Source organism: Apium graveolens, unplaced genomic scaffold (assembly GCF_009905375.1).
Source record: "Apium graveolens cultivar Ventura unplaced genomic scaffold, ASM990537v1 ctg7766, whole genome shotgun sequence".
Classification (NCBI taxonomy): domain Eukaryota; kingdom Viridiplantae; phylum Streptophyta; class Magnoliopsida; order Apiales; family Apiaceae; genus Apium; species Apium graveolens.
The window spans coordinates 60,300-84,815 of record NW_027420610.1 but is presented as its reverse complement, the minus strand read 5'-3'; the positions used below and the strand labels follow the sequence as shown (position 1 = coordinate 84,815).

General features: G+C 36.1%; 1 protein-coding gene across 1 annotated transcript; it reads right to left on the bottom strand.

Moving 5' to 3' along the window:
- Window positions 1–19,720: 19,720 nt before the first annotated feature.
- Window positions 19,721–21,812, bottom strand: LOC141704373 (exopolygalacturonase clone GBGE184-like). Its single transcript, XM_074507616.1, has 5 exons — window positions 21,532–21,812; window positions 21,143–21,448; window positions 20,704–20,993; window positions 20,386–20,602; window positions 19,721–20,244 (listed from the first exon to the last, which is right to left on the bottom strand). The coding sequence occupies exons 1-5, from the start codon at window positions 21,760–21,762 to the stop codon at window positions 20,014–20,016; spliced, it is 1,275 nt and encodes a 424-aa protein (XP_074363717.1). The 5' UTR covers window positions 21,763–21,812; the 3' UTR covers window positions 19,721–20,013.
- Between the last annotated feature and the right edge of the window lie 2,704 nt (window positions 21,813–24,516).

Here is a 24,516-nt window from a genome sequence, read left to right as displayed (position 1 = left end):
TGTTCCCATTTCCATTCGGGAATCTCCAGGGGTCGTAAAAGTCCACTGGGTCTCTAGTGCTCTGCCTTTACTCTTTGGCAAGTCAAATATTTTCTTACCCACTCTGCTACGTCCCTCTTCATGTTGGGCCACCAGTAATACTCCTTAAAATCCCTATACATCTTGGTGCTCCCCGGGTGAATGGAATACCTTGAACTATGGCTTTCATCCAAAATCTTGTCTTTAAGCTCTTGAACATTCGGAACCCAAATCCTGTAGGAATACCTCATTATCCCCTTATCATCTCTCTCAGTATGGATCTCTCATCAGTCATTGACTCTCTGCCTTCATTCATTACTTTTTCTTGGCACAATCTAATCTTTTCCAGTAATTCTGGCTGCATCGAGATCTCAAACAGCTTTTCATTTCCGGCTCCGGTTACCTTTACTTCTATTTCCATTTTCTCAAAATCCCTTATCAATTCCTCCGAAGTCATTATCATTTTGAGTCTTTTCTTCCTACTAAGGGCGTCAGCCACCACAATGGCTTTCCCTGGATGATAGAGAATCTCACAATCATAGTCCTTGATTAGTTCTAACCATCTTCTCTGACACATGTTGAGCTCTTTCTGCGTGAATATGTACTTGAGGCTCTTATGGTCTGTGAAAATCTCGCACTTCTCTCCATACAAGTAGTGCCTCCAAATTTTTAAGGCAAAAACTATTGCCGCGAGCTCAAGGTCATGAGTAGGATATCTAATCTCGTATTCCTTCAGTTGTCTCGACACATACGCAATCACATTACCGTGCTGCATAAGCACACACCCTAATTCTTTGTGCGACGTATCACTATATATCACAAAGTCTCATTTTCCGCCTGGAAACGCCAACACTGGGGCCGTTACTAATCTTTTCTTCAATTCTTGAAAACTGTTCTCGCATTTTTTGTCCATTCAAACTTCTCTGTCTTACGAGTAAGTCGTGTTAAAGGGGCTGCAATCTTTGCAAAATCCTGTACAAATCTACGATAGTAGCCGGCCAATCCTATGAAACTCCTTACCTCAGTGGGTGTGGTTGGCCTTTCCCAATTTGAGACCGCCTCTATCTTGGAGGGGTCAACCAATACTCATTCCTTATAGATCACATGTCCTAAAAACTGTACTTCATTCCGCCAGAATTCATACTTCGAGAATTTGGCAAACAACTGTTCTTCTCTGAGTATTCCTAGAGCTATCCTCAAATGCTCTGCATGTTCTGCCTCGGTCCTTGAGTAGATTAAAATATCATCGATAAAAACTATCACACACTTGTCCAAGTACTTATTGAACACTCTGTTCATTAAATCCATGAAAGCCGCTGGGGTGTTGGTTAATCCAAAGGACATTACCAAGAACTCATAGTGCCCAAACCTGGTTCGGAACGCAGTCTTTAGAATATCTTCGGGTTTAATCTTTAGTTGGTGATATCCAGTTCTCAGGTCAATCTTGGAAAAGTAGACAACATCCTTCAGCTCGTTGAACAAATCGTCTATTCTGGGTAACGGGTACCTGTTCTTTATGGTTAGCTTGTTCAATTCTCGGTAGTCGATACACAGCCTCATGCTCCCATCTTTCTTTTTAACAAATAATACTGGTGCTCCCCACGGAGACACACCGTTTCTTATCATACCCTTATCCAAAAGTTCTTGTAATTGGGTAGCCAATTCCTTCATTTTTAATGGGGCTAACCGGTATGGTGCCTTTGAAACTGGTGTCGTTTCTAGGGCCAATTCAATAGAAAATTCAATCACTCTATCGGGTGGTAGTCCCGGAAGGTCTTGTGGAAATACATCTTCAAATTCATTGACTACCGGAATGTCTTGCAAGTTGGGAACCTCCTTCTGCGTGTCCACCACAGGCTAGTTAAGCCTCATTTCCCTTTCGTAGCATCTTATTGGCCTGGGCCATGGTCAAAAATTTACGCGTCTGCCTCTTCCCTCTAAATATGACTCATTTCTTCCCTGGGATATTCAACTTAACTTTCTTCCCCTTACAGTCTATCTGAGCATCATTGCTAGATATCCAATCCATTCCCAAAATTACATTAAATTCCCCTAATTTAAAAGAAATCAGATCAACATTAAAAGATTATTCCCCTATGCCTAACTCACAAGCGGGGTGAATCTGGTTAACACGAATAACTTTATGGTTGGCTATTTCTATTAGTAAGGGTTTTATCAAGGGTTCAGCCTTAAGTCTTAATTTATGCGCAAAGTCCCTCGATATAAAAGATTTAGTTGCTCCCGAATCAAATAAAAAATTTGCACTGAGTCTTTCATAGCATCTTGAACTGTCATATTCAAAGTCCTCGCAGTAGGTGGCTTATTGGAGGCAGCCCTGCTTGCTCTTGAAGCTGCTGGTTTGTTCATTGGGCATTCCCTCTTCCAATGACCCGGGCGTCCACACTGATGACAAGTGGTGGTTGGAATGACGGCGGGGGTTAACGAAGGGCACTTAGTTGAATAGTGACCCTCTCGACCACACTTAAAGTAGGTTACAGGCTTTCCTTTACAATCCCCAGAGTGCATTCTTCCACAAGTGTTACAGGCTGGTAATGGGAGTCGAGACTGGTTGGAATAGGACATTCCTGACTTCTGGCCGCTCTGGCTCACATTCACACTTACGGGCCGCTTAAACCCAGTACTCTTTCCCGGTAAGGACACTGCTCCTTGATTAAATCTAGTTGGGAAGCTCCCTCCTGCGGGACCTCCACCCATGCTCATACTTTTCCTCTTTATTCCTTTCTTCTCTCTTTCCTTCTGCATCTGTTCACTTTTGGCTTCTGCAATTGTTGCCTTTTGCACCAGAGTGGCATAATCTATAAGCTCAAGGATTGAAACCCTATTCCGAATCCACGGTTTCAGTCCCTGCTGAAACCTCCTAGGTTTCTTTTCCTCGGTGCTCACAAACTCCGGCACAAACCTTGATAACTCAGTAAATTTTGCTTTATACTCTGCTACAGATAAGTTATTCTGCTTTAGCTCCAAGAACTTGAGCTCCATCTGGTTTTCCATAAACCTCGGGAAATATTTCCCCAAAAAGAACTGACTGAACCTCTCCCAGGTTATGATAACATCTGTCTCCATGTTTTTATTTGCCTCCCACCAGTAGTTGGACTCTCCTTTCAGAAGGTAGGTAGCAAATACAGTCTTTTGTGCCTCATCGGTACTCAGAATCTCAAAGGATTTCTCCATTTCCTTTAGCCATATCCTTGCCTTAACTGGGTCGGCTGATTCGTGGAACTCAGGGGGCTTAAGGGACTTGAAAACCCTGAAAGAGTTTTCCACAACATTGTTATTTCCTTGAGGGGGTGGGTTGGGTTGACGTTCCAAGTTCTGCCTTAGTAGTTGCATGAACTGCCCCATGGGATCCATGCCTGGGTTTGGTACTTGTTGCTCAACCTCAGTTTCTCCTTCTTCAGCCTCTATCTCAAATCCTTCCACTTCAAATGTTTCATCCTCCTCTTCATACTGGGAGTCATCCTGTTTGATATAATCCTCATCTTCCTCTTCACTGTGTTCTTGGTTCCTACCATCTTGGTTATGGCTTCCCTGGTCCTCAAATCTAGGGTTCGCCCTAGTTCAAATCCTTCTTGGCGGCATGATACTGATAAATTTTGGAAAATTCAACGTTAGGTCACAATCAGACATAAGATTGTGCCTTGCGTAATGGGGAGAACGTATCTCACAATTCTATTATATTATGACAGTTCTAATAAGAAGTGTAGTAATAATAACGATAAAAACAGTGATCTCGTCAATAAGGAACTGAACTGAAAGGAAACAAATATATACATAATGCGAGAAATACATAGTTCGATCTGGTCAAAAGTACAACAGTGCTACAGTCATCTGCCCAAAAGTGAAATACATGAGTCTATCTGTCTAGTCAGAGAAAGGGATACTATATACAAGTCAACTATCTCGGAAAACTGGCTTTTACTATGGCCTTGACTAACTAAACAACTAGACTACCACATCACTGGTCTTGAATTAATCATCAAAGCGGGTCAACTCCCACACTCTCTCCATCGCACGACGGAAAATGTAATCATCCTGTCTCCTGGATATCCTGCCATGTCTGTCCCCATGAAGTGATCGGAGCCTCGCACGGGCCATAAGCTCTATCCCGGTCAGCTCTCTCCTCAAGGATCAGGGTATGGTAGCTCTAGCCTCATAAGCTCGTGCACGCCTACCAGCTCTCTCTACATCCAACTCTCTCCTAGCCTCATGCATCCGGGCCTCAGCAACAGCCACTCGAGTCCTCAGAACATCCTGAACATAGCCGTGAGCTAACAAAGAACGCCTATGGGCAGGGTCGAGAGGTGGTGAATCCGGAGCCGCTGGGGGTGCCTCCTCGGTCTGCCTAGGCTCGGGGGTATGGGTCTCAGAGCTGTCATCATAGGGGCTCCAAGATAGTGGTGGAGGGGTAGCAGCTCTGACCATGAGGAGTGAGGGTAGAGGGGTACCAGTATACTCCACTATAGCTCCGGCATGCTCCTCAGCTACTGGGACCTCATCCGGGTCCTCCTCATCTGAAATCGCAATTACCTCTATCTCTGACTCCTCTGAGGGGTCATCCTCCTCCATCTCATCCTCCTCAGGCTCCTCCTGATCCTCGACATCTAGCAGTGCCTCATCCTGCTCACGCTCGAACATCTCTGGGTCCTCTATCTCATGCTCCTACACATTAAACGAGCTAAGTTACTATCACGATACTTATAATAATTCCCGTAAGGGTTTTAACTGTCAGCACTACTTTAAGTAGTCCGACCATGAACTTCGCAAGAGTTCTTATTATCTTTGTGAGTTTAATATTATATCGTTGCATCATCTCTGAGGTTTATAACGCTTAGCTCTGATACCATTTCTGTAACACCCCCAGATCCGGGATCGGGGATCCGGGTCGTCATGGTCTTTTTTTCCATAAATATCACATAACTTAATTAAAAATAAATAACCTTATGTTGTGACCCCACACTAACACACACCACAACACGTTATAGTCTCAGAGATGAAATTTAAATAAGTACAAGTCCTTGAATCCACAAATTAAAAGTTATTACAACCCAAAATGATTACTTAATAAGTTAACAGTTAATTGCTATTATCTGCCACAAGTTATAATTATACATAATTGATTCCCAAAAGTAGAATGCCTGATCTACAGATAGATCTGCCTCTTCAGCTATAGCAGCTATGATATCAACGGGAAGACGCGGGACGCTTCCCACGCTCTTGCGCTGGGTCTGTTGGAGTTTGGCCATCTTTCCTAACTGTTGTTGTGTGATGAAGAAATGAAACAAGAGTGAGCATTACAGCTCGCAAGATAATATAAAGTTTAATCAATAATGGAAGTATCTAAATAAATAACTTACTGGAAACCTTTATCAAGTATAAGATAATTACATACTGGATATAAACTAAAAGGGAGATGAATTTACCAAATACTTCACTATACTTATATCATTTTAGAAAACTACTTGAACTACCACTGCTCAAAGTATCATAAGTTTTCGAAGTTCGTCACATAGATGAGACTACAAGCTAAGACTTGAATAGGTTCAGTCTTTGAAATATCAGTTGAAAGAATGAAGTTATGAGATACTTCATTAGTCCCGATATATATATACATATATATATATACATCTCATACACTCTTCTGCTATTAAAAGTATAAGCAGAGTTGTCATTCCCAAGAATTTTGGAAAGAAGATACTTCGGCATAAACCTGATATCTTGCTGATCAGGCAAAGATACCAATAAGTAACCTTTTCTACTAGTAGATGGATGAATCCCCCAGTGGTCATCACCCTGGTCGCATTAGGACCTTATGTTGGACTGCCACTCAGCCACTTACGCATTGATGGACTCCCACTGAGCCACTTACACTTTCATGGACCCCCGCTGAGTCCATGTTGCTTATGTCGACGCATTTAGATTGGGTTTACTTCCTGAATGTTGGGCAAGTAATCAAACTCTTTTACCAAGTTAGCAACTTCATTGCTCCAAAAATACACCACAAAGCCGGATTCATTAGGTTTTGAGCGAGTATTTAAATCCCCTTCGAAAGGAAGATCTTAAATCTTAAAATGAGTTTTGGGATCACCTCTAACTTTTAAAATCATTTTGAAGACTCGAAAATATTTTAAAGAATATTTAGAGTAATGATGATTTAATAAAATAAATCAATCCCGATATATTAGAAAATATCTGAATATTATTATTTAAATAATATTCCCATAAGGATAATCTTTATAAAAATAATTGAAGTAGAAGTTTTAAAAACTCATACATGAAATGAATAATAAATAACAAAAGATATATTTATACGAAAGTACGATCTTTATTTGAATAATCGAAAATAAGTCTGATTATTATTCAAAACTATCGAATATACCTTATTTGATTAATAGTTATATAAAACTATATATATATATAAATATATATCACACTTGGGAACATCGACTCCCGGTTTAGAAAATGTTCACCTTTGGGTCCCCTATACTAAGGGTATACGCAACTACTGCTTATCTCTAGCATAGGTATTATGTAGTTTATAAGCATTTGAATTTAATAAGGAGATATCAAGATTACGAAACAGGCATGCATATATATCATATCAGCATGCTCCAATATATCGCAAGATTTGCTAATAACAATCATGCACTTATCACAAGATAATGCATATACACATATACGTCACAACAACAGTATAACGGGTAGAAAACTTGCCTGAGCGACTGCGGGTGGTAAAAGGCATGGGGCGAGTCTGGTAACCTATAAACAATATATAAGTTGGAATTAAACCACGGTCGCTTAAGAAACTAGTCTTTAACCAATTAGACCCTAACGTTCATTTTTGCGCTTAACGATTCACATAAGTCGCTCGAGTACCCTCGGCTCCACCATTTTTAATAAATTAATCGTTACGAATTTTAAGGCGACTCCTTCACGAATACTCTACCAACTGACCTATTAACCTTATATAATTGTTTCTTACTCCAAATAGTCATTTAAGGACCTTAACCAAGGTTTCAAAGTAAGGTGAGGGGAAATGGTTCGTTCGTGAAACGCCGTTACTTAAAACGGACGTTTCTCCTAAACCGTACATCGGATTTAAGTGAACCACATATCAAAACGAAGCTTATGACACAATATAGCTAAGCATGGGAAAGTCACAGATTCAACAGTTAGCCCTCTGTCCCGAACACTAAGAACAAGCAGTTGTATGAAAACTGATATTACGACCGCTATGTTTATGCGATTACCAAGTTTTAAACCACTCCAAACAACCACAATTCAACTCACAACCAACAATACAACCAACCCTCATCCAAACCTTACTAAATCAGTCCCAAACCTCAAGATTTTCCAATTCATTCAACCCCAAACATGAAATACTCACTATACTTAAGTTTCATTAACTATAAACAAGGTTCCAACTTCCAAATCACTAAAAATCCAATTCAAACTTTAAACACACAAGTATCATGCTTCTCATTTACTATAACAATCAAAACCATTCCTAATATTCAAAGTGAAGTTAGGGTTTGGAGGTGTTATACCTTCCTTGGAGTGATTAGAGTAGCTAGGAAGCATTAAGAAGCCTTGAGATAGCCTAGGAATGTTTGGATCTTAAAGGAAAAACAAAGAAAACAAAGTTAGTAACTTGAAAACACTATTTATCATCTTCTTCCTTGATTTATCGAAAGAGATTGTGAAGGGATTTGGAGCTTAAACTCCTAGGGTAGCCATAACTAATCATAAGGGACCTTGGATAATTACCTTGTAATTTAACAAAGCTTGGATATTGATTTTTGGAATTTTTCCTCTTGAAAAAGGAAGAAGGCCGAGAGCTTGTTCTTGAGAGAGCAAGTCAACTTCTCTTCTTTTTCTTTTATGAATTATGTTTGGTTGCTTCTTCTTTTTGTCTTGGCAATTGATTAAATTTTTACCATGGTAAAATTTACATGGCCAAGAATCAACCAACAACACACTTCTCCTTGTCATGCTTATGTCATCAAGCTTGTGTCATTTTTATACACTTGTCTTCCCTTTGTGGTGTGATGACATCATCATCTACTAACCTCTTTGATTAACCCTTAATTACTGGGCTAATTACCGCTTATCTGTTATACGATTCGCTTAACTTTCGTTCTCGTTTGTCATTTGAGGGATCATATCCGGGATCTTATTACTTGGGTTCCCCTAAACCTTTCTCAATATTTTATATTCCTTTTATGATCCTCTCTTATAATCCTTGAATTTAAATCATTTTAATCATGTTACCTTATACTCAATTCTTTCGGTATCTGGTGGATTTTCGGGAAAAATCAAAGTGTTCGAATTTGGATTCTGACGATCTTTACGTACACTTATATACCATATGAAGTACTAATAAGATCTCAGAATATCAATAAAAGAAGTCCTACATAGTGTAGCATGAAAAGTTTTCTTAATCAGCATAATCAGCAAAATCAGTATTCATAAGGGTTACAAAAAAGTCCAAAATTTTTGGGGTTATTACATTAATTATGAGTGCAATCTCAGCTAGGGTTTTGAGGGGAGTTGTTCCTCCAACAAGAACCTCTAATTGAATTAGAGAGGATTTATATAGCTCCCCCTCAGGAGTACTACCCTCAAACCTTACAACCTGTGAAGGTTGATTTGCACATGAAGGTGCATTGGAAACTACCACAGGGTCTTCAGTAAAAGCTGATGAAACCCCTATGTTTATGTTGGTATCATCAAGGTCTACCCCAGCATGTAGCTTCTCACCAACAAAATTTGGGTCTCGGGTGGTGAGCATAATTTCATGAACTATGTCACTTGAAGTTGGCAGCACTTGAGAGTCAAATTCAAGTGCTTCATTATATGAAGAAGAAATTTGAGAAATTAGAGTTTGCATTTCAAAGTTGAGTTTTGGCAGCTTCCCCTGAATGAATGAGGGAGCTTCAAGAGATGTGCTCTCTTTGTGTGTGTCATCCTTATTTCTTCTTTCATACACTTGAATTTGTTCATGTGATGGTGTAGACTCTGCACCGGGTGCATTAGGGTGGATGCTTTGTTCAATAGAGACACCCTGTTGAGAGGATATCTCTAGAGTCTATTTAAGTCCCTACTTTACAACTACATCCTTTTGGGAGGATGCAGAGGTGGCTTGAGTGGTCAGCTCAGTTTTTTTCACCTTCTTTGTTTTCTTGACCAAAGGTGACTCTTTTTCTGTTTGATCCTCACCACTCTCTTTTATTATTGTTAAAGGTGCTTGATTTCTTTTCTTTTTACTCACTTCACCCTTTTGGTAGGATGAAGTGGTTGGCTTCCTAGCTTCTAATGGTAAAGAAGAAATGGTCTCAGTATGGGAAGGTCCATGTTGGTGTTCCTGTGTTTGTTCTTCCACAGGTACAGGAACCATTACTATACTAGATATAATAGTAGACCTCATGTCAGACATGGGGTAAGGGTAAGTCTTAAATCTCTCCAACATAAATGGAGTGATTTTGAGACTCATACTTACCTTGTTCTTTGTAGTAAGTGAACCAAATAAAATTTTGGACACTTACTTACAATTGCCTATTTTTGTCCAATCTATAGCATCAAGTAAATGAATTTCTGTAACTTTATGGATTAAAGTAGACATTATAACCCTAGGAAAGAAAATTTACTTACCTCTTGAAGACAAAGGCATAGTTAGCCTTGTGCTGAGTTCCTGCAGAATTAGCATCCCCACATTGATGTGTCTATTGGGAGCCATGGAGAATACCAGCTTCTGAACTACACTAGAAATGTTATCACACCCTGTCTTCCTACATGTGAATGCTCTCACAATGGAGTCAAACAGGAATGACTATTCCTTCCTCAAATTCTTCTTGTTGAGACTGGCCAAGTTGATCCTTTCACTATAGTTGATGAAGTCCATGAATTCAGCTAATTCATCTTGAGTTAGAACCTCCATCAGATTTTTAGTAGGAATCCCCAAGGCCATATTTACATCTGTTTTAGAAAATTCCACTTGTTGACCCTTAATAGAGCAATAACCAACATGGAAGCAGTTTGGTTCTCATGCACTACTACCCTTATCACGGCTGTGTTCCAGAAATCTCTTAGAACATCCAAGTACATGACTGTATTTTCTGTTAAAGCACCTGCAAAATAAGTCTCAGAGAGAAACTTCAAAAAACTCTTGAAAGTATCAGAAGCCTGGTTTGCATCATTAAAACGAGGTAATTGGTTCCCTCCTTTGGGATGAAAGGTGTAACTGTGTTTGAGGCCATTGGAATAGTTTGAATTTGAATGGGTAGGAAAAATTAGGGAGAAAGAGTTTGAAACGAGAGAGAGCGGTTGAGAATTAAAAAAATTAGGTCACTTAGAGATCTCGAAAGCGTAAAGAGGTGTATGTCGAGATGTCTGGGTATTTATAGTAAAAGGTAAATGACTTATCGAGAACTAAAAATGGATGTTTGGAATTTCCTTATCGAGAAGTCATATTTAGAGAATGAATACATATCGATATGTCATTTTCCTGACTCTTATCGAGAACTAGAAAATAAGTTGTCGAGATGTCAAATAAATACCCAGTTTGTTCTGACTGGACTAAATTGTTTCCAATTTTTATTTGAATAAATCAAAATAAAATCAGAATAAATTATATCAAAAGTATCATTCTGAAAATAATTTATTAAATAAAATTATCTCAGTCTGAGTTAAAGATAAGTTTAAATTGAACTTGTAGAGAACTCAAAGTAGATTACTCGAGAACTCTATAATACTTATCGAGAAGTCATAGAGTGGCTTATCAAGATATTCATTCGAGAAGTATAGTAATGGCCTTATTCGAGAAGTTATTCGAGAAGTCATAATAACTTATCGAGATGTCCGTGAGAGGTCTAACAAAGACATATTGAGAACTCTATCGAGAATTCAAAATGACTTATCGAGATGTCTTACTCGAGAAGTCCAAAACTGTCTTATCAAGAACTACTTCGAGAAGTCTCAAAATGTCTTATCGAGAAGTCATTTATACTTATCGACAAGTCATTTATACTTATCGAGAACTCAGTTATCTATATACTTTTGCTGCTTTTGAGATCTATCTTTTATTAACTCCATATATTGAAAATATGAATTTACAAGGAGACAGTTTACTTAAAATTTGTAAATTTCCAAATTGACAATTAGTAAGATGAAAAATAAATATGCAAAGAAATCTGAAATATTTATAATTCATATTTCAGTTAATTTTCAATTAAATCAAATTAAAATTGATTTACTAGAAATTAATCTGCTGCAAAATATTAGCTGAGTTCTTGCCTTTAGGATGAAGAATTAAACATACCAATTTTACCTACAAGTCTAGTGAAAGTAGCTTCATCCAAAGGTTTAGTTAAACTTTCAGCTAATTTTTTTTCTGTTGGAACAAAAATCAGCTCAAAGGTACCATTTGCAGCATGTTCTTTAATAAAATGGTACCTTACATCTATGTGCTTTGTTCTAGAATGATTAACTGGATTAGCCACAATAGATATAACACTTGTATTATCACACATAATTGGAATTATGTGCAACACTAGGCCATAATCCATTAGCTGATTTCTAATTCAAAGCACTTGAGCACAGCAACTTCAAGAAGCTATGTATTCAGCCTCAGTTGTGGAAGTTGACACAGATTGTTATTTCTTGCTATACCAGGATACAAGTCTTTGTCCAAGAAACTAACAGCTTCCACTAGTACTCTTTCTCTCAACCCCGCATCTAGTAAAATTTGCATCTATGTATCCAACAGCTTCAAAACATGTTCCCTTAGGATACCATAATCCCAAGTTTGGAGTTCTTTTTAGGTATTTGAAAATTCTCTTCACAACCATCAAATGTGATTCCTTTGGATTGGCTTGAAATCTTGTACACGAAAATGTTGTAAACATAATGTCTGGTCTACTAGCAGTTAATTATAATAAAGATGCAATCATTCCTTTATAACCTGAAATGTCTACACTTTTTCCTTTCCTATCTTCATCCAACTTAGTAGCTGTAGACATTGGTGTAGATGCAGGTGAACAATCAACCATACCAAACTTCTTCAATAAATCCTTGACATACCTAGTTTGGCTGATGAAGATTCAATCACTTATTTGACTAACTTGAAGTCCAAGAAAGTAACTTAATTCTTCCATCATACTCATTTCATATTATCTCTGCATGAGTTTTGAGAATCTTTGACATGAATTTTCATTTATAGAACCAAAAATGATTTCATCCACATAGATTTGAACTAGGATCATATCAATACCATGTTGCTTGTAGAAGAGAGTCTTGTCAATTGTACCTCTAGTGAAACCATGTTTGATTAAGAATTTTGATAGAATGTCATACCAAGCTCTAGGTGCTTGTTTTAGTCCATAGAGAGCCTTGAGTAATTTGTATACAAAATCTAGAAATTCTGGATCTTCAAAGCCAGGTGGTTATTGTATATAAACTTCTTCCAACTCACCATTAAGGAAGTCACTCTTTACATCCATTTGATACACCTTGAAATTTGAATGTGCAGCAAATGCAAGAAAGATCCTTATTGCTTCAAGTCTTGCAACTAGAGCAAAAGTTTCATCATAATCAATCCCTTCTTCCTGTGAGTAACCTTTTGCAACCAACCTTGCTTTGTTTCTGGTAACAATTCCATTTTCATCCATTTTGTTCTTGAACACCCACTTTGTTCCATTTACACTTATGTTCTTTGGTGCAGGAACCAACTCCCAAACTTTGTTACTCTCAAACTGATTTAGCTCCTCTTGCATAGAAGATATCCAATCAGGATCAAGTAGAGCTTCCTCAGTTTTCTTAGGCTCAATTTATGAAAGAAAACATGCATTAAGGCATTCATTTGCAGTTGCACTTCTAGTCCCTACTCCAACAATTGGGTCACCAATAATTGCTTCTCTTGTGTGACTTTTATCCCATTTTCTGGTGTGAGTTTGTTGACTTGAGTTTTCTGCATTTTCTTCACCATTGGCATGACTTGCAGAATTTTCTCCTCTTTCTCCCCTTGAGTTTGTGCTATAAAATTCATGTGTTTGAGATGAGCTTCCATTCTCATGATTCACTTGTTCAGTTGACTTTTCATCCATTCTGTGATCTGTGTTGATTTCAGCTTCATCCTCAGAATCACTATCAAAGTTGATATTTTCAAATTTCAGGGCCTCAACTTCATTTTCATCAAGGCATTCCAAGTCCGGATACTTGTCATCATCAAAATTTACATTTGTGCTTTCCATATTTTCTTTTGTTCAAGCACATAGACTTTGTAGGTTGTTTTCTCCAATGAATATCCCTGAAAAATTGCTTCAAAAACTTTAGAGTCAAATTTTCCCACATATTCAGAGTTGTCTTTTAAAATATAACACTTGCTTCCAAACACATGAAGATGCTTCACAGTAGATTTTCTTTTAGATAAGATTGAGTAGGGTGATTTACCAAGATTCTTGTTAATGAGATATCTATTTTGGGTATAGCATGCAGTATTGACAGCTTCTTCCCAAAAACTGGTTGGCAATTTGGCATCTTGCAGCATTGTTCTAGCAGCCTCCACTAATATTCTATTTTTCCTTTCAACAACACCATTTTGTTGAGGTGTCCTAGCTGCTAAGAATTCTTGAACAATGCCTTTGTCTTTGCAGAATTCAATTAAAGTTGCATTTCTGAATTCTCTACCATTGTCACTCCTCAATCTTTTCACACAATTCTGATCTTCAGCCTACTTCTCAATCTTCTTGATGTGTTCAATTATGATGTGTGGAGTTTCATCTTTAGAGTGCATAAATTTTACCCATGTGTATCTTGAGTAGTCATCCACCATCACAAGTGCATATTTCTTTCTTGAAATTGATAAGACATTAACTGGTCCAAATAAGTCCATGTGAATGAGTTGTAAAGGTGCACTTATAGAATTCACAATTTTACTCTTGTGACTTGATTTCTTTATTTTTCCTTTTTGACAAGCCTCACAGACCTCATTTTGAGCAAACTCCAGATTTAGCATATCTCTCACTAACTCCTTTTTTACTAGCGTGTTGATTGCTTTAAAATTCAAGTGAGAGAGCTTTTTATGCCACAACTTGCTTTTTTCTTCAGATGCCTTGGTTTAGAAGTAACAAATTCCAGCCTCATTTGCTGAGTAGAGGTCTACAATAAATAAGCTTCCTTTTCTTACTCCTTTCAGAGCAACTTTATTAGTCTTTTTGCTGATGATTAAGCATTCTCCTTTGTCAAATTTAACATTGAATCCTCTATTAGTGAATTGACTGACACTTGGGAGATTTACTTCTAAACCAGCAACCACTTCATTTTTCCATATCAACTGTCATGTATCTTGAGCATCCACTTTCTATGATCCATATGACTCTCTTCATTTTTCCCTGCACACAATGAGGATTAAGTGTTTTTAGCTACTCAAGCAGTGTTGGGTACTTTCTTCTTGTTAACAGAATGTGCAGAATTAGAATGAGTTCATTCATAAAGAATGGTGTTAATTTCTTGATTTGCATGTTCCTTTTTGGATGTAGACCCAATTTTGATTTCCTTGAGTTCTACTCTCAGCTTGTGGCAACTTCTCATTACTTTCATATTGCAAGGAATGCAATCAAACTTATCACAAAAAGAATAGGGATCCCCAGTCTTTGCTTCATTAAATTTGCATGCTCCCAATCTTGGCTCACTAACAGCCTTTTTACAAAGATGAGTTAGATGATTTGTAGAGCCACATTTCTGACACTGTTTTCTAGGAGCATCTGCAACAAATGCAAAGTTATTGCTTATGTTTATCCCAATCTTTCCATTTATGTTTTTCTTCTTCTTTCCTGCATTCTCATTTTTAACTTCCTTGACTAGCTTCTTGGGGATTTGATCAATCATGGGCTTCTTCTCAGCTTTAGAAGTTGAAGTTGTTTCTGTACATTTCTTTTCATTATCTTCATCGACAATTTCTTGCTTTATGATCAACTCTACTTTACTGAAATTTACTTCACGTGCTTTGAACATAGGTGAACCAACCTTTCTCATCATCGTTGGGACATCTTCACTTACAGTTGTTTTTCCCTTATCACCTTCAACTTTCTTGTTGTTGTTCAATGCATCATAATCTAAGCCAATAGCTATGTTAGCACATGGCTTATTCTTCTCATGATACTGAGCAACTAACTTAAATGTATTTCTGAATGATTTCAGTTTCACTTCATTCTTCTCTAGCTTCTCCCTTAACACAGCTTCTATCTCAGTATCACACTTTAGTTTGTATTTAGATATTCATTTTCTTGTTTGACAGTTTCAAGCTCAACAAGCTGTAGTTCTAGATCTTGTTTCTCAATCTCAAGCTTCTCATTAGCTTTTGATAACCTACTGACTTCTTCAGTAGATGCTACCAAGCTAGTATGGATATGGAACATTTCTATGCTCATCTTTTTTACAGTCTCTTTATATTGACTAGCATTCAAATCAATAGTAGTAAGAGTTGGTACCTTTATTTTTGATGAAGATGACTCTCCTTACTCCAAGGCCATGAGTGCATAGTTTCCAAACTCCTCATCTTCATCATTTTCAGAATCATCCCAACTCTTTCCTTCTGCAATATAAGCTTTACCCTGTTGCTTTCTTAGAAGAGCTTCATACTTTGCTTCCAATTCAAGATAAGCCTTGTCCTTTTTCACTCTTTTGCTTTCTGCATTCTGTATCAAAATTGCCATCATAGTTATACTGTGTTTTTCCTTTCCAGCTGCTGTCATTGTTGGATGAATTATTTCCAGTTTATAATTAGATACCATATAAAACCTCCAATGTCATCCTGCTCAAGTCTCTCCCTTCTCTTCTAACTAATATATTATGTTTAAATGATCAGGAAGGGTGAGCAAAAACTTTAAGTTAACCTCCTCAGCTTTATAGTATTTTTTCAGGAAGCTGCAAGTCATTAATCGGCTTATTGAACCTTTAAAAAACATCATTTATACTCTCCTTTGGTTTAGCCATAAAACCCTTATACTGAGATACCAAAATTCTCCTTTGGTTTGACCTAACTTCCTTTGTTCCCTCACATAGAATCTCAATTTTCTCCCAGATCTGTTTGGTTGTGTCACAGTTGATAATGTTATTGTACATTACATTGTCAAATGACTCTATTAAAAATAGTTACAAGCCACTATCTAGGGAGACTTTCTCCTTTTCAGGTTCAGTATATTTTGAAGGATCTTTAGGTGCATAATGAGCTGGAATGACTATATCTCCATCTGTAGATTCCTCAAATCTTTTCATAGGGTGAAAGGGCCATTCTTGAGAATCTGAAAATATAATGGGGTGAATGTGTTCTAAATATTTTTAAGGCTTTTTGAACGTTTGTTAGTTGGTGAATAAAGCAGATAAGAAATGCAGCAATATTATGTTAACTGAAAATAAACAATGCACACAATATTACAAAACTCACTTAATTTTGTATTAAAATCAAACTAGTGTTTTGCTACAAATCCTGGGTTCTTTGTAAGTAAAGAACTCAGCTTCTTTCTTGAGAGAGTTACAAGAAATTTTAGATCTGTTTGTACCCTCAAAAAAAGGACCAGTGTTTACTTTATAGATTAGTAAACACAGGTTTACACAACATGCAATAAAATGAACTAAACCCTACTTCAAGTTATCTCTTAAGCTTTCCATTTTTGGTTTAGTATATCTTTACAAATCCTGTAAATCTGTGACTTTCCTTTGTCAGTTAATCTTGGCATTTGATCTTGTACTCTTCAAACTATTTTTATAGACTTTTCAATCCAAGTGATTAGATCGTTTGTTGATTGATAATCTTGAATATTTAACTTGTCTGTATTTTGTACTTGAGCTTCATATCGAGATCTTCAGTTGTTGTTATAGAGAACTGACATCTCGATAAGTATAATGGCTTATTGAGATCTCTTAGTTCTCTACAAGTGTTTTGACTTGTCGAGATCTCTGAGTTCTCGAGGTAAATTTGACTTGTCGAGGTCTCTAAGTTCTCGAGGTAACTTTGACTTGTCGAGATCTCCAAAACTCTGCATGTAGAAATGACTTGTCGATATCTCTGAGATCTCTATAGGAAAATTGACTTATCGATATCTCTGAGAGCTCTAATGAAATATTTGACTTGTCAATATTTCCAATATTCATGTCTTCATTTGAACTTGTCGATATCTCTGAGACTTCTCGATAGGCCAATTTGGACTTCTCGATAAGTCATTTTGGAGTTCTCGAATGACTTCTCTATATGACTTGATCTGTGACTTGTAGATATCTTGACTTAAAATGTTTTTTCCAAAACAGATTTATTCAAATTCAAGCTTCTTCATAATTTCTCTGAGGCATGATCTTCTTGATCTTCTTCCAGAGTTTATTCTTAGGCTTGAGACTGTTTACATAAAAATACTCCAGTCTAATCTTTGACATTTTTACAGACTCAAATAATACAATACATAATACAAAATTAGATTATCATACAACTAATTCTTAGGGCTGTCAATTTGACTTAGTCTAGTTATAATACAGGCATGTCTTGCACAACACCCCCAAAATACTTTATCAAGGTGAATGCTCATGCATTTACTTTGAATCGCAAGTTACCAAATGAAAACGACTCTGATATAGGGGCTATTATTAGAGATCGCAGAGGTACTATCATCAAGTTGTACTCTGGGATAATTAGAAACAGGTCAAAGAGGAGTGATGAGTTTTGGTACTTTTTGGTTGGGCTAAGAAGAACTTTCTTGGAAGAAGAGAATTTAGTTGTACTTAATACTGATAACCATGAGGCCATCAAAGAGTGGGTGGAATGGAAATGGTATACCACACCTGATTGTGAAGGCTTGATTCAACAACTTGAGCAGAGGAATGGAGATCCAAACCTGGTGTTAAAGATCAATGTTTGTTATCCTAGTGAGAACCAACTAGCTTGTTATTTGGCTCATTATGGGGCTGAAAACAGGACTATGTTGATCTTTTTCAGGAAGATGTTTGATCGTGTAAAGAAATTGTGGATGTTGGATGTGAGACTTGGCCCATGCTAAAGGGTCTTTGGTGCACTCAAAGAGGATGAATACGATGATCCAATAATGGAGGCTGATGAGGAGGATGATAATGAGGTTGTTGAAATTTCTGATGGTGATGATGGCTTTGAAGACGAAGAGGAAGAGGGGTTGAAAGAAGCTGAGGACGATGTCCAGATAGTGTTTCATGGTGCAAGCCTTCCTGGAATGGGGGAAAGGAGCAGATCGTTTTAGGGTTCATAGTAGGGAGCCACAATTATTTTGTAAATTTAAGCTTTAAGTATTAAGTAGAGTTATTTTTGTTAGGCCCTTCTCTGTTCATGTTCAATGTTCCAATATTGTTCATGTCCTTTTTTATCTAATTTTATTAAAATGTTCTACGCTTATTGGGCTTAGGCCTTGTGGTTGGGGTCCAGTGCCATGATTGGTTGTGTGAGTTGGACCCTTCAAAAGTGGCAAGGGCTTTATTATTACATTATCTATTTACCAAAAAAAACGTATCAAAGTACCAAAGTTTGGTACTCACTACGTAATTATTATTTTGATCATGTAATTATTATTTTATATGTCTCACATACTAATTAATATCAAGTGACTTCTACTTCCTGTAGATTTTGTTTTTCTATTAGTTAGCGTCGATTTACTTTTAAATGGGAAAACATTTTTTTAACAATAATTAAATTCAATTGTCCATTCACTATTTAAGTAAAAAAAATACTTTTTAATAGCATTGAATTTATAAATTGTATTAAGATTTTATTAAGTAAAATAACATCTATTTAGTTTTAATTTGAAAAATATTTTTATCAATAATTGATTGATATTAAATAAATTATATTAAAAAGATAATTATCAAGTAATATTAAATCATCTAAAATAATAAAGATGTTTGGTTAATAAAATAATTATATAATTTGTTTAAAAAAATAAACACATTAATAATATGGTGAAATTTCCTAATTATAATTATACAATTCGTTCCACAAAATAATTATATTCGCAATATAATGGAATTTCACAATTACACTCCATCGGATACTTTTAATTAAATAATTTAATAACATTTATTTATACACATTCTTGTCTGATTCATTTTTAACTAGTACTAGCTTAACCCGTGCGATGTACGGGTTCCGTTAATATTTTTAAAATTTTGTTTATAATTATATAATAATTTTAAATATTTATAAAAATAGATAATAATTATAAATTTATAATAAAAGGAATTAGTAAGAAGATGTGATTATAACTTAGTGGGATACGTTTTGGTCGTTGGTCGTAGTTTAACGGAAAAGGAGACCATATTTAAGTAATTCCGTTAATATTTTTGAAATTTTATTTATCCAATTATATAATAATTTTTAAATACTTTTAATAATATATAATAATTATAGTTTTAATATAAAAAAATTAGGGAGAAGATGTGATAGTAGTGTAGTAGGATAAGTTTTGATCGTAGTAGCCAGATAGGGACTAGTAGTTTATCATGTGTATATTATTTATTTTTATTTTTAATAACCCAAATATGGGGATAACCGTTATAATACAAATATAACTCATTCATGTTATTATATTATAATATAATATATATTTTAATATAATACTTGATATTAATCAATTATTTACAAATACTAATTTATTATATTTAATGTTGGACCCGTGACTAGTATAAATAACATGAAATGAATAAGGAGAAAACCAAAGTGATAAAAACATTTGTCTAAACGCACATAAATGCTCACTTGCACCTCTGTCTTTCATTAAAGATCTGAGTTCAATTTCTAACAAAGATTTAGGCTTGACATTAAAAGTTGAAGCTCACAATACATACAATTGCTCTTGGTAGCGCTTCTTATTGATTTGTGTGGCACTTTTAAGCAGTCTTGTCGAGATTTCACAACCCTGATCAATATCATTTGGTTGTGTTTTCACAAGATGCGATTAAGTGTCATCATCATTAACAGCCTGGTGGATTCATAATGCCGCTAAATTTAGCGTTAGCATGTGCACATGCAGAGTGAGCTTGCCTATCAACTGTATTGTTGCCGGTATATTTAAGATCAATATCAGTTAACTGAACTGCTTGGCATGGAACAGAACTACTGCAGTTCAGGCTCACTGCAATATTAGACCATGTGGTTCCCTTAATATTCTTGAAGAAAATATTGCTTAGCTTCACCTTTGATGGCTGCACTCATCATCAAATTATGCAACTTAGAGAATTTTAAGTACACGTACATGTGTGTGCGCGCGTGTGTCTGGATCAAGTAATTAGTACCAAATGATCATTGCATGTTGTGCATTAGTGTATATTATATTTGGTACGTACCACCGGTTTGGTGGAGGCATAGTTCTGATCGATAATGATGGGATTGTAGACATCAGTCATGATTAAATTAGAGTATGTGATGTTAGTTGCGGCTATCTGTGGTGAGTCATGGAATGTCTTGATCCTTGCACCATTCAGAGTTTGAATAAATGTACAATTGTCGACTAATATATTCCGCACATCCGTCTCGTACGGGAACCTTCCAAGACTCCCAACACTGTGTCATATCAGTGAAACAATTAGCAATTATACTAGTAACAAGAGTTCCCTATCGCGAGCTCTATGTACATTTATAATCTCATCGGTAAAGTTTCAAACCTAATGCCATGTCCAGGGCCGCATACGATATTTCTAACAGTAATATCGATGCTACCGTCCCCAATAGAAACGCAGTCATCACCAACTCCAATGATGGAGTCATATATCTGAACATTTTTAATTCGTCCGATATGGATTCCGTCTGTGTTTGGGCTGTCTCCTGGTGATGTTATGTGCACATTACATATCGTCACATTCTCATTTTCATACACCTTCATGTTGAATCCTTTCCCATTTACGAGGTTTATGTTTTCAACTCTGGAGTTGTTGGATTGGGCAACTACAAGAGACTGCATCCACAAGGGAGATCATCATTACATATATAGTCAATCAATAACATCTAGAGGTTTTAGAGTGACTCGTTCCTTAACAATGAATGTGTGATGAAACTGTAAAGCAACGAGTGATTTACAAATATATGTAGCTAGGCTAAGCTTACGTCGGGAAGAGGTTTGCCTTTTTCGCCAATAGCTCGAACGTGCCAAATACGCTCCCCTTGTGCATTAAGGGTACCTCCACCATTAAGTATGAAATTTTGGACTCCCATGACATTGATCCAAAATCCTTGGGGGAATGCTTGTTGATCTGGCTTGGCCAACAGAGTTCCCTGAAGTTCCATAAGAACATGCGGGGCACTGCATGGTCCGCGAAAATCAAGTTCTGCGGTTAACCATGTCCCCTTGGGTATAAGGAACTTTGCTGCTGTAGGACAACTACAAACATCTTTCCATGCTGCAAGGAAGGCCTAAAAAACAAAATGCAAAAAAATGTCTAATACAATGCCATAATATATGAGCACATGATTTTTTTTCGAAGCTTAATACTCACCTGAGTATCATCTGATTTTCCATCTCCCTTGGCGTTGTTATAATGGGATACATCTATAACTTTGTAGCTGGGGCAGGTGGCGTCGCCACCATGATCAGTAGCGGTCAGGGTACGACGAGTGAGAGGATCAAAAGTGGTATCATATTGATCAGCTTTAGCCGAACATGAGAGTAGCAAAACCATACACCATACTTGAAGAATGGCTACACTATAACTTCTTGTTAAAGACATATTTTCTATCCCCCACCCCCAACTAATTTGAACAAACACAACGAAGTAATCTACAAAGTGTAATTAGTACGGAGACTTAGCATAGTTTAAACCACTAATTTATATTGTTAAATCTAGTCTAGAAATAGCAATTCAGCTTACTACAATAACTGTCAACCACTTATTGTTTGTATTGTAGTACTAAAGACTAGCTATATCAGTTGTTTTAGTCTTAGCGATAATCTTGTCTAAATTTACTTTCAAACTAGATCTTGTATCTCGAGTGATGACCTCATTCTTGGTTAACCTCCATATTTATGAATCCTTTTTTTCCATGGCAAATAAAAATAGATGGACCCTTTGTTTTTGTTCATTTTTAAGCAACTTTCCTATAACGGACATATAAATAACAGCCACTGAATTTGTTTTTTCATTGAAGATTTTGCTTTTGTGTAACTATCATGAACAAATGATTTTCTGTCTGCAAGAATTTTTTTGCTAAGATCAGAAAAGCTAACAACATTGGGTGGAAATTAGCTAGTCTAATTGTTTTAGTCATGTGATCATATTTGTCTTCTTTCCCAAATTTAAGTAGAAACTAAACCTACTATTTTGTACACTGTGATAACAATTTATATGTTTAATATTTATCTTTAGATTCGAAACATAAGTATAATTTTAGTATCATATATTTGAATATAAGACATAAATTATTATATTTATATATTAATATTATAACGACCGGGAATTTCGCGACGTAATTAAGTGATTAAAGTATAATTTTTTGTGGTGTAATTATAAACTATGTGATTAAATAAAGGGATAAATAATTTTTGTTGGTTAATTGTCTTTATTGTATCTTAGTAACTGGGAATGTAAAATGGCGCATTCTAGTTTAATGAGTCAGTTTAGGGGATAAGTTGTGTTATCGGCCGTCAGGTAGAATGAGACTCGTTTTAAAAGAGGTTAAAAGTATTTAAATGTGAACTATGTGTTGTTATGTGAAATGGAAAGGTTTAAGAGAATATTATATTCCAGTGTCGTGTCAGTTGGTATAAAGTATTTATTGTGAAGCGTAATTGAAACGCTCATCGTCGGGCCGTCAGACAGGACGCAACCTGTTACGCGAAAAGGGGAATAATAATTATAATAATAATAATAATAATAATAATAAGGGAAAATTTGTGATCGAGTATGAGTCGTGATATGTGAATACGTGCTATTGCTTGAGAATATGCTTGATTATGTGCTCTGTTGATTTTTAAATGATTTTAAGGAATTATCTGATTTAAAATGAGGTTTATTGAACCTTTAAATGTTTTTGTGAAATTATCTGAGTATGTTCAAGGTGTGAAATTTATTTTGTTATCTTCAGAATAGTCCTAGAGACTTTATAAAAATGATAGACGGATTTATTTCGTGATCAGAGTATTTTAAAATGATTTTATCGGGTTATAATTCTATTTTGCGCACACTCTTGTAAAATCCGTAGTAAATCAACAGTTCGCTCAAAAATTATTTTGAAAATATGGCCGAAATGCTAATTTCGAGATCTTTATTCTAAAATTATTATTCTTTGCATTCCCAACTTTTTTGAGAGAGTTATTCATTATTTAAATTTATTTTGGAGTTTAGAATAAAAGAGAAAAGATAATAGAAATAAGAAAATCATATAAATTCCTAAAGTGCCCCTGCCCTTTTATTCTAAAAACCCACTCTCCCCCCTTTCTTTTTCTTTTCTTCACCCGGCTCTACTCTCTCTCTTCTCTCACTTTCTCTCATCTCTCTCTTTCTCTCTCACTCTCGAAGCTCTCTCTCTCTTTCTTTCTCTCGGTATGATGCTTTCTTCTCTCTCGAATTCTTTGAAATCCTTCATGAAAATTCATCCTTATTCCATATATGAGCTTCGATTTTATGTGCATGTGTGTGTAGATGCTTGCATGCAAGTGTGTATGTGAGTGTTTGGGTTCGGTTTTGAGCCGAGTGCCGAGTTTTTTGCTTTATAGACTTGAGATAATGTGATTTCTGTGATGAAATTGTTTTGTATGTAGTTGTTGATGTGTTTCTGGAGAGAAATCGGAGGTTCAAGGTTGGAAACCCCCGAATGGGGGCACCACCGTGAAACCACCGCCACCGGTGATTAACTCCGGTGAACCGGTGGTGAGTAATGATGTATAAACTGAACTCTAGAGCACTAACACTCAATTTTCTGTAGTTGCATATGATATTTCTTTAAAAAGCCGAATGGTTCTTCATTTTGAAAAGATTAAGTTGATTTTTGTTGATGTAAATAATTTATTGTTGATTGTTTTTAGAAATTATAGAATACATAGATTGAGTTGTGGTTTAAAGATCTAAAGTGATGCATGCATGTTTCGGTTCTTGGAAAATTCGAATGTTCTTGTTTTTAAGAAATTAAGTTGAATTATGTGCTAAAGTGAATGATGAACCATGTTTAGGGTTTAAATTACGTGTTTAAATGGGTTGTAAGGATGAAATTGAATTAGTTTGGGGTGAAATATCTAATGCATGTCAATCTATTGCTTTGCATGTAAATACTCAAGTTAAAAATGATTTTAAAGGATGAGTGTTGGCTTGATCTCAATTTTATATATGATTTTGGTACTTGCATGTCATTGTTTGATTCTTGGATTGTGTTTTGTGTTAAAGCCGAATGGTTTTTAAGTATAAAAGTAGTAATTGGTTTGATTCCAATATCTTACCAAGAGAATGCATGTGAGATTTCTAAGAGCTATGTGATTTATTTGTTTATTT

Coding starts and splice junctions, on each gene's coding strand:
- LOC141704373 (XM_074507616.1), bottom strand. CDS start 21,762: ATGTCTTTAACAAGAAGTTATAGTGTAGCCATTCTTCAAGTATGGTGT. Junction 20,603..20,703: donor GGCCCTGGACATGGCATTAG/GTTTGAAACTTT, acceptor GATATGACACAG/TGTTGGGAGTCTTGGAAGGT. Junction 20,245..20,385: donor ATGCCTCCACCAAACCGGTG/GTACGTACCAAA, acceptor TGATGAGTGCAG/CCATCAAAGGTGAAGCTAAG.